The following is a 10,499-nucleotide window of genomic DNA, read 5'->3' as shown; positions in this document are numbered from 1 at the left end:
TTTACATTTTGTATGAATGTTGTGGTCTTATGTGGTTAACCAGTATTTTAGTGTTTTATTATGTTTATATGTTTACATGATGTGGTTGAAAGCTCAGAAAATAGTAATAAGTACCTCTTCAAGTTGACACATGTGCTTTTTTCAGGTTCAACAATGTTTTTGCATTTTTTTTTTTGAAAACCAAAACCATATTCAATGTTTTTTGTTGTTTTTTTTAGAAAAAGACAGGGTGTTCAAAGGTCCAGAGGCAGAAACAGCTTTAATGGCTTCATAGTGTAGGGTTTGATCATGGCTCAGAGGTGGAAATAACTCCCTAGAGGCCTTGATCTGGATGTGAGGTACTAAAGGAAGCCAATGTGGAGAAGAAGATATGAGTGGTGAGTTTGAACACCAGACTGGATGCAGGCGCTGTGTTTCTGGTGAGGAGGGAGTTGGTCTCTGGTGAGACAAATCCTCCTGATACTGTACATGAGGACTCTACATGTGTGGGCTCCTGCTGCCAATGTTTCTCAGGTCGTCAAGCTGGCATCAGTGTTGTCAGTGGTTCATGGTCAGTGGTTCATCAGGTCTCAATCCATACTTCACTTCCACTGAAGCAATACAGGCTCATGCACACATTGTGCAATTTAATTCAGCCTGGAGATGTCTGGCACCAGTGGTGTAATATGAGAGCGTAAACTTAAACAAAGGAATGTTGCTTTATTTGTTCGCTGAGATAAATTTAGTTGACTTAATTAAAGCTTGAGAGAGAATGAAGTGGAGACACCTCAGTGGCAGTTTAGGGCACCTGGCCAGACCACATTTGTATTTGGGGAGCAGTCAGGTTGACTAGAGGGAACGTGGACCAAATACAGCAACACTTTGGGGGGGCACTTAGGCTGACTACAGGGGCATATATGGGGCCAAATTCGTGGGAACTTGGACAAGGCCCCTGTTGTGAGAAATTTAGAAACAACTCAACCATTAGATTGTTCGTCTCTCTTGAAAACGTTCTTTATGGTAGAGCGGTAATATTATCCTGACTCTTGTAGCACACTTTTAGTGGTGTTTGAACTCCTGAAGCCAAGGAAGCAGCAACATGTTATTTTATAGTTGATTTATTTTAAAAAAAATGTTCAGTACTATGTTTTCAAACATTACGCTTCCCATGTTTTGAAATAAAATCGGAAAAATCCAAATGACAAAATGTTAAATCGCTGTGGTTGTGCTGTGTGTTGTACTCTTCTACAATCATTATCACTATCGAGGTGTGAGGTGGAGCTAAATCTTGATATTTTGCTACACATCTCCTTGATTATCACATTTTTGGGGGCTTCTGAAGACACGTGGAGAGCAAAGGTAAAGCAACTTCAATGATTAACTCCTAGCTGAACTGCAACATGATTAACACCCCCACACACATTGACAGTCCCACATCCTCCTTTACTGTACTGCCAGTTACTTGGAAGTCTTTTTTTTTTTTTACGTCAAGACATGTTTCGAGTGTTTCCCATCATGTCAGCATGTTGCAACACACAATAACTCGGTATTGCTCCAACCTGTTACGTTATACCCGAGGTCAATGTAGGTCAAAGGAAAATAGGGAGCAGTTAGACAAGAACGTATCTTTACAAGAGGTCCATTTACTAGCTTTTTCCAGAGCTTTCCATCACATCTTGCAGTCTTCCTCAGCAGATGGAGTTTGCTCAGTTGTCAAAGATCCATCCATCCATCCATTATCCAAACCGCTTATCCTGTTGAGGGTCACGGGGCGCTGGAGCCGATCCAAGCTAACATTGGGCGAAGGCAGGGTACACCCTGGACAGGTCGCCAACAGGGCACATATAGAGACAGACAAACATTCACACCTACGGGCAATTTCGAGTCTCCAAATAACCTAAGCTGCATGTCTTTGGACTGTGGGAGGAAGCCGGAGAACCCGGAGGGAACCCACGCTGTAACGGGGAGAACGTGCAAACTCCACACAGAAGGACCACACGGGATCGGGGGTCGAACCCGACAGTGACAGTGCTAGCCACTACACCACCGTGCAGCCCCGTTGTCAAAGATGGTCTCCACTATTACTATAACAGCATTAATTCAAAACTGTTGCCAAATATATAACCGACATGGCTAATTACCTCTACGTATTTCTAAATAGAAGTATTTGATTAGGTTTATTTTGAATGGGCAGATACATAAGTATAAACTGCTAACGTAGTACATATACATACACAAAACAATTAATGTAAATGGTCAATTACAATGAAATTCCCATAAGAAAATGCCTTATCGCTCTAAAGAAACTATTTCAACGTGGTTTTAAAATAATGAACATTTTGAGTTCTGAGGAAAAGAGAAAGATTCTTGTCCATGGGCAGTTTTTCAACAGTTACTGATAAGCGATGGCATGCAAAGTGAGTTCCTGACAACGAAGATGACACGCAGGAAGTGAAGCGTGACATCGACAGTTGACACAGAGGAAAGATGATCGGATAACAAAAGCTGGCTCCGTTTCAGAGTGAGGCAATAGGGCTTTCTGAATTTCTCTGGAAACAGTGTCCTCACAACTGCAAGGGTATAAAAAGGAGGAGCAGAAAACATGGGGCTCATATTCCTGCACAGTCAGAGAAGAATACACACAGCAGGGGGGAGATTCATCAAATCTGACAAGACAACATCACCGCACTGAAAAGCCACAGGGATTCGTCTTTGAAGATAACTCACTAACCTCCACCATTTAAGACAACGATGAATACTGCAATCCGGTGCATCATTCTCCTGGCCTGCATTACCATTTGCACTTCAAAATGTAAGTGTGCTATTTTTTTTTTATATGAAAAAGCTGTATTTATGCATTTAGGCTTTTATTGAGGTCAAATTTGACTAAAAACATCTCCCTCTCTGTGTTTATTTTGCTGGGCTTAAAATAACAGTAAAATATGAAAGGTGGACTTTAGCTGTCCATAGAATATTTACACTGTTGTCTTAATTTTTTTCCAGCAATTCTGAAATGCCGATGTGTAAAAACAAGCCAGGCCGTGTTGCGCTCGCGCATCGCTCGTATAGAAGTGTGTGAGCCTCGTCCATACTGCAGCAAGAAAGAAATCATGTAAGTATAACAACAAATAGACCACATAGTCGTTTTTGTGGATAATTATTGACTTTCCAATAGCAGTGTGCGTTTATAGAGTTGTTTTTCATTTAAAGCTTTCTCTTTCTCCTTTAGTGTCACACTGAAAGACGGGAGCTCAGGGTGTCTTGACCCCAATGGAGAATTCACTCAATTAATCCTGCAAGGAAAACAAAAGTAAGTGCAAAGCTTTTCTTCTTCACATGGTGCACTTTCATTCGTCAATTGTTCAACACAGCGTGAACTGATGTAATTAGATGAGAGAAAGCTTGCCAAATAAAGTGCACGGGAAGGTTGAACAACATAAGTGTGACATCACTGTCAGTGCGTATGGAAGACGGAGGAAGTGACATGTAATTTATCCTGCAACTACTTAGGCAGCTAGAGGCTTCTAATAAGCAGTTTTAAGCTTTAAAAAAACATTTCCGCAATACAACTTTCTAGTGTAGTTTGTTTAAATTTGCTGATGAGGGGTCACAAGTAGACATAGCCTCTTTTTAAGGGGTCACAAGTAGACATAACCTCTTTTTAAGGGGTCACAAGTAGACATAACATCTTTTTAAGGGGTCACAAGTCGCATATTTTTTAAGGGGTGACAGGCCAAAATAACGAGAATCCCTGCTTAAGTGCTAGCATTGAATTAAGTGTCAAAGTGTAACGAATACATAGAATCAAGTAGACACAGCTTCATTTTAAGGGGTCACAAGCCAAAGAAAAGGCTGTAAACCAACCACTGTTTCAGATGAATGACATTTTCCAATCAAAAGTTAAACATGATGTGCTTTCTCTACAGGCAGAGGGTGCTCCGTGCTGATAAGATGAGGGCCACCAGCCCCAAAACAAGCACAACATCAGCCCCAGCGTTGGCCAAAGTAGCACCAACATCATCATTATAAAACTGTTTATCATCACTGCAATTAAACTGAAGTATCCAAGTTGTATTTTCGCACACCTTCCCAAATTAAGGGTATGGATGGCTAAAAGTGACGGCAAGATGTAAAAGTGTGAAATGTCTAATACTCCAGCAGCCATAATTGAGCGTTGGCACATTTAGGAGACAGTTTGTGAAGTCAGGGAAGTGTCCTTAGCCAGAATATTCATCACGGTGAACAGGGTGCATGTTTGAGGTGCTCTGGTGTTATGTACGTCAAATACTGCCTTAAGATTCAATCCACGGTTAACGAGAAGTGTTTTTTTTTTACTGTGACTGCATTGTATTTGCAACATATTTTAGCAAGCTGTCAAACTCTCTGTAAAAGCATTGCTTGGGATGTAATTCAAGCTGGCAGATAATGTGAAGGTTAGTAAAAATGATAGTAAATGTGAACTATGTTTTTTTATATCACAAATATTTTTGTATTTTTGTGTGTACACATCATACTGTATGTATTTCCTTAAGGCTGACATCTTAATGTACAACACTGACTCTTGACACTCTAGATGAAGGCAATAAATATATGGGATTGTAAAAAAGACATCTTGGCATTTTATTTTAAATAACATTTCAAAGCAGCCAGTGAAATGGTTTCCAGTTACGTTGAGACATCACAGTCAACAGTAGATCTAAAGGACAAACGCAGAGACTAAACAAGAGTCTACAGCAGCGCTAGCAGCTCTGTGAGGCTTTAATGAGCTTAACGTCAGCACACAGAGACGATGCTTACATGCTGACGTTAAGCATGTTTAGCTAACAATTGCCAATTGGCGATAAATATAAAATACAGCTGAAGCAGATGGGAATGCCATTAGTTTGGTATTTGGTCATAAATCACAACAATGGAGTTTAGTTATTAAAAATTCCACACAAAACCAGAAATGTTAACTGGCTGATGGTGCTAGATGAAATATCAGGGGAGTCAGCAACGTCATTGGGGTTTATCCTCTGGGGACCGTGAATGTCTAACAAAATGTTATGACCGTTCATCCAGTACTTGTATTTCAGTCTGGACCAAAGTGGTGGACCGAATGACCAACAATGTTGTTTTGTTGTTTTCTTGTCTGTCTGTCTGTCTGTCTGTCTGTCTGTCTGTCTGTCTGTCTCGCTTTCAGACCGATAGTCACTCTTGCTGTCTCTTTTAGTGTCTGTCTGTCTATCTTGCTGTCTGTCTGTCTTGCTGTCTGTCTGTCTTGCTGTCATGCTTTCTGAGAAGAAGGAGAAGTAAAGTGTCAAATCTATCATCACTGACACCTTCTGTTGCAATTGTTATTGGAACAATGCTGATAAATCATATTTGCCCCCAAGCAGGTTTCTGCTTTTGGTCTGCAATCAACATGAATAACAAAGTCACATTATATCAATAGAAACAAACTTTTAGCTCATGACAGCGTCGTAAAATTCAAGTATTCTCCATCTTTAAGGACAGAACACACTGGAAAAGGATCATCATTGTCTCATTTATTACGGCATTTATAATTAACCAATACACTGTACAAAGTATGTAGAATATTATAGTCATTCTGTGCTTTGGGTTGTAAAATTCCCATTAAAAGTCTCCAAGATTGTTTTCCAAAAGATGACAATTTTGCCGAGTCATACTGTAATATTACATTTTTTTTACGGTCATGTGCCCTTGAGGCTTCGCCTGATGACCCACTTTTATCCCACATTTATGTCCCGACGTCTGATAAAGACACGTGCCTTCAATCATAAGGGAGTAATATTTCTCAGAAAGCGCTTTGTCATCAAAAAGAGGACTTCAGCTGTTTTCTTTGTCACTTATTATATTATATGTTTCTCATGATACTTGGTGAACAAATACATGTTCCGATTATGGAATTTCAACTTCCTGACTAATTAGCAAAATAAGAGACTTTAGTGTCAGTTAATCAGTTTAACCTCAGAACAAACAGATTGCAGCAGTGTGGATGGAGGTTAATCTTAATCCACATAAGATCTTTTAACAATCATGTTCATAAAAATGAATATATATCATTGTCCCCCAATGAGTGTTGTGATCGCACACAGCTTATACAATGGTGTTCTTTTACTTACCTTTACAAACAAATGGATGCTCTAGTTTACAGGAATTACTTTTATGTTTACCCAATTCAGCATGATACACATTGTGATCGTGGGTGCTATTGTGAAATAAAACTGAAATGAAAGTGTTGAACATTAAAAAACAAATACACCAGATGACAGTTTGAACATTGTGAACTAAAATAGAAATGACACATAACTGAACTGAAATGTTTTTCATTTTCATTCTTATGTGCAGTTTTGAAAATTTGGGGGCATTTTCACACAATGCTAATTGAAAATAGATCAAGAACAACAACTCATCCCCTGAACTACCAAACTACATAAAGCTGAATTAATCACTCTTTTTTTGGGGCCTCAAAACTTAACAACTTCACAACGAGCTAAACATCACGCCCACAGTTAAAGGTATAATGTCTTAGCAAACAGTCGCCTTTTTAGACGTTCATTATAATTCATTTAGAGTCGTGTTTCTACAACACGACTGATGATCTCCTTCACATAGTATCTCCATTATGCTGTATATACAAGGTCAGAACAAAGCCCCTAAGTAAAAAACAACTACCTCACAGTGTCATGTGCAGCAGCCACAGGTCAAACTGTGTTTGTTTACCGAAAAGTGTCTGTTGATCATTTTTTAAAATCATTTTCCTCTTTCACAGTCGGAGGGAGAACACAGAGTTGAGTACGTCTGCAGAGCCGAGACAAGCAGAAGAGAAATGAAGCTGTTGGCCAACCGTCCAGACAGACACCATCCGTCTGTGTGACTCATTTCTCTGCCCAACAACCGCAAGTACGCCATCTTTTAACCTCAACGGGGCCTCTTCACTCACCGTCCCATGACTACCTTCTGCTGCACATGTGAATGCACCAATGTGAAACCATAATTCCCGCACACACACACACACACACGGTTTAAGAAGAGCACATGATCGCTGTGTACATAAATATTGGAGAGCAGAATGTATATAAGCGGTCCCAACAGCTGTATGATATCTGTCTGCAAACAGCTGCTCAAACAAGATGAAGCTCTGCATCCTGCTCATTCTCGGGACCCTGTTTGTCCTCGTCAACGGTAAGAGCGCAATTACATGGTGGGATGCTTTCTGTGTCACTGGTCTTGTGAAATGGTAGTGTACTACGCCTCAGGAGTTTGGAATGGCGGGTTGTTGGAGGTTGTTTCCTGCAGAGTTGTGCCAGAATAGATTGTTATTAACCTGGAAACCATACTTTAAGCCTAGACCAGTTTGTATTCTTCTCTTTGTTTTATGAAAATCAACTTGCAGAGACGTAAAACTTGGTTCTGTTGCATCACATGAACATCATGTCTGCTTTATTGTTTTCTCGTTTTATTGTACGTGCTGATCTAAAAAAACATTGTTGATTTATTACATCAAAATAAGGTAACCACAGGTGGAAGAAGTATTCAGATCCTTTAGTAATAGTGATAAATGACTAAATAACAAAACAAATCTGCATTCAAAACTTTACTCGAGTAAAAGTACTATACTGTTATCAGCTACTGATAACAGTATAGTACTGATAAACGAGTAAAAGTACTCGTTTATCAGAATTATCTTGTTTGGTGTGTTATTGTTATATTCTGTAATATTGAATATTGCTAAAATAAATAATTGTTGTAAAATCTGTAGGAAGAATGGAAGAGCTAATTTCATCATTTTATCTATAACTATGCATCATATTTAATTACATGATTATGTGTTTTCATACGTACAATCGTAATCTGCATAGTAACTAATCTTAAAGCGGTAAAAAGCACAATATACTTAAACTCCACTAAATTCCAGAAGGAAAGAAAGTACCATAAAATGGAAATAAAGTAAAAGTACCTCAAAATTGTGTCCTGCAATAAATGTATTTAGCTATATTTTAATGACAAAATATTAGACCAAAACAAGATGCAGGCATGACGTTCACTACTGTTTTGCCTGTAAGTGAATGAATGAATGTTGTAGCAATGGATTTATATTACGGTAACACAGCCAAACGCTTCAGTGAACTTTACCGCACCCTGACTTTGAGAATTTAAGTTGTAGTGAACAGGAAGATTACTGCAAGAGAAAGGAGGAAGTGCCCAGTGTAACAGTGTGACAACGCCAAGGCTGGTGGTTGTGAAGAAAGACTTCCGTTAGAAAGTGTCTTGTCAACATCTGATTCATGGATTAATGAATACACACACACACACCCATACACCCACACATCAAGTCGAACACAGTCATTATGAGGCAACGCCAAGAAATGACAGGTTGCAAATTGAAAACATCTGCATGTTCTGACCCATCAAATAAAACAGCAACCAAAGCCATTTTTGGGGAGTTCAACTTCATTCCCACGGGTAATTTAGAAAAACTCTGCCAAGAATGAGAAGCCATGTGGTATGTGTCAAAAGTTTAAAGTGGTAAAATCTCACTGGCTGTCGATTTTGACGACAGGAATGCCGCCGATCAGCAGAGACTACAACACACACTGCCGGTGCCTTCAGCTGGAGTCGAGGATCATCCCTCCAGACAACCTGAGGAGCATCAAGCTCGTCCCTGAAGGGACCCACTGCCCAGACATTGAGGTCATGTAAGTAAAAAAAAAAAAAAGACAGATAAGCTGAATATGTTCGGTTGCTTGCCAGAGCTTCCTGGAAGGAGTGGGGACGCTCTTGGCCTCATGTTATCAGTGTTTCTGCCGTGGCTCTAATTGCGTAACATTTCTGTTCTTCTGACCAGAGCTGGACTGGCGAACGGGGAGAAGGTGTGCCTGAACCCTCGGTCCTCCTGGGTGAAGAAGCTGATCACCTTTGTCCTTCAGAAACAACATCATCAGCAGGGAGCAGCACTTCCCAGAAATCGAGGATAATATCATGATACAAATTAAAAAAACATGTTGCAATTAAAGCTGTTTAGACTTAACTCCTTTCTGCAACTATGAGCCATGCTGTTTCACTTTAATGAACAACACACAGGTTGTGTAATTTATATAACTTCTTTTTGTTGTTGGTGTTATACCATATATGCATTGATGCTTGATTTATATTGTCTCAGCGTTAGAAAGATAAGTGTGTGATTATGTTATGGAAGTAAATGGAAAGTAAGCAAGAGTTGGAAGACTTTGTGTGCGGAAGGTATTTAATTGTTTGACTCTGCGTAGAAAGTTTAATTGTATGACCTCTTTTGAAAGCAGATGACTGAATGTAGCATGAAATCTGTAATATGTATGTATGTAACATCATTTCTGTGTAACACTGTGTTAGCCTTCTCCAGCAATAGCCAGGCAACATGACTTGCTTTGTTGAATCCCAATCCCTATGTGAGGCTTAAAAGGAAAATAAATATATGTTTAAAAAGTAAAATGAGACTTCCTTCTATTCAATTCTTACAGCTGCGTTTGCTCTGTAAATCCTCTTGTATCAGACTTAAATGTTGAAGTTAGCGGTTTTGCAACAAAAGCTGTGCTTCAGCTTCAACTTTATAGCAATCCCTGGAGCTACACTGCTAGCATGGCCGAAAAAACAAAGCGTACGCTGAAACAAACCACACACTTGAATCAAGTGACGCTACAGTATACAGCCTGCACTGTTCAGCCGTTATCAGTGATACCAGTAATTGGCATTGTCACCCATGTTAAGGGTTAGCTGCATGGTGGGAGATTTCCAGAGAACAGTAAAGCTGTTATTCATTATCATCGTCCCTGATTGGGCCAAGTTCTTTCCTGAGAAAACCAGAGCTCTGACTCCCCAGTTAGCTGTTGCTTTGATAAGAAAATATGTGACGATACCTTCTGGCCCCCGGCTCTCAGGAAACAGAACGTTTTCACAGTCACATACTATATTAAGTCTTTCAAGATATAAATTATTTTCTTTCCTTGGTAGCTCCCCTTTATTCCGAGCAGAGCAACATTTCACGTGTATGGTTTCAGTGCGCTGAGGCTCATGAAACAGTATAGTGATGGCACTTCTTCCAGATATTTATAAAAACACTTGCTGGTGTCCGTCTCAAGAGCCAGAGGGAAGTGTTATTTATCTGTAAATTCATCTCCTGACTGATATGTTATGTGCTTAAGTTTGAATTGGGAAATAATCCCCTCTTTAAATGTGAATAGAAGGAATTCAGTGCAAAGTATCAGTTGTTTACGGATTTGTTAATATTTACACAAAAATATCTGAAACTCTATTTTTCACAAGACAAGTAGTAAAAACAAAAATGACCGAAATGATCCCATGCAACAGGCCGAGCATTAACATCTGTTCCAGCAAAACAAACCAACAACCGTCAGGCTCAAGAACTAAAACAAACAGCCGTGGATAAAGAGCTTTCTGGCGTAAATCAGTGGAAGATACTTTCCCACTGGAAACGTTTTAAACTAGTAATGTTTTAAACCTGTACAATAAAATATGGA

General features: G+C 39.5%; 2 protein-coding genes across 2 annotated transcripts; both read left to right on the top strand.

The window, feature by feature from the left end:
• Positions 1-2,421: 2,421 nt before the first annotated feature.
• On the top strand, positions 2,422-3,293 carry LOC142950642 (growth-regulated alpha protein). Its single transcript, XM_076092203.1, has 3 exons — positions 2,422-2,791; positions 2,983-3,091; positions 3,209-3,293. The coding sequence occupies exons 1-3, from the start codon at positions 2,731-2,733 to the stop codon at positions 3,291-3,293; spliced, it is 255 nt and encodes an 84-aa protein (XP_075948318.1). The 5' UTR covers positions 2,422-2,730.
• A 5,087-nt stretch (positions 3,294-8,380) lies between these two features.
• LOC142950691 (interleukin-8-like) lies at positions 8,381-9,410 on the top strand. Its single transcript, XM_076092251.1, has 2 exons — positions 8,381-8,681; positions 8,831-9,410. The coding sequence occupies exons 1-2, from the start codon at positions 8,491-8,493 to the stop codon at positions 8,958-8,960; spliced, it is 321 nt and encodes a 106-aa protein (XP_075948366.1). The 5' UTR covers positions 8,381-8,490; the 3' UTR covers positions 8,961-9,410.
• Positions 9,411-10,499: the final 1,089 nt, after the last annotated feature.

The sequence above is a fragment of the Anarhichas minor genome, unplaced genomic scaffold, assembly GCF_050575085.1.
Source record: "Anarhichas minor isolate MPS153535 unplaced genomic scaffold, ASM5057508v1 ptg000016l, whole genome shotgun sequence".
NCBI classification, from domain to species: domain Eukaryota; kingdom Metazoa; phylum Chordata; class Actinopteri; order Perciformes; family Anarhichadidae; genus Anarhichas; species Anarhichas minor.
The sequence above is the reverse complement of the archived record's forward strand: the minus strand, read 5'-3'. Positions and strand labels throughout refer to the sequence as shown.

Bases quoted from the DNA above. Each gene is read 5' to 3' on its own strand.
- LOC142950691 (XM_076092251.1), top strand. From the start codon at position 8,491: ATGTGTCAAAAGTTTAAAGTGGTAAAATCTCACTGGCTGTCGATTTTG. The intron at 8,682-8,830 runs GTAAGTAAAAAA...TCTTCTGACCAG, and splicing joins TGCCCAGACATTGAGGTCAT to AGCTGGACTGGCGAACGGGG.
- LOC142950642 (XM_076092203.1), top strand. From the start codon at position 2,731: ATGAATACTGCAATCCGGTGCATCATTCTCCTGGCCTGCATTACCATT. The intron at 2,792-2,982 runs GTAAGTGTGCTA...ATTTTTTTCCAG, and splicing joins TACCATTTGCACTTCAAAAT to CAATTCTGAAATGCCGATGT. The intron at 3,092-3,208 runs GTAAGTATAACA...TTTCTCCTTTAG, and splicing joins TGCAGCAAGAAAGAAATCAT to TGTCACACTGAAAGACGGGA.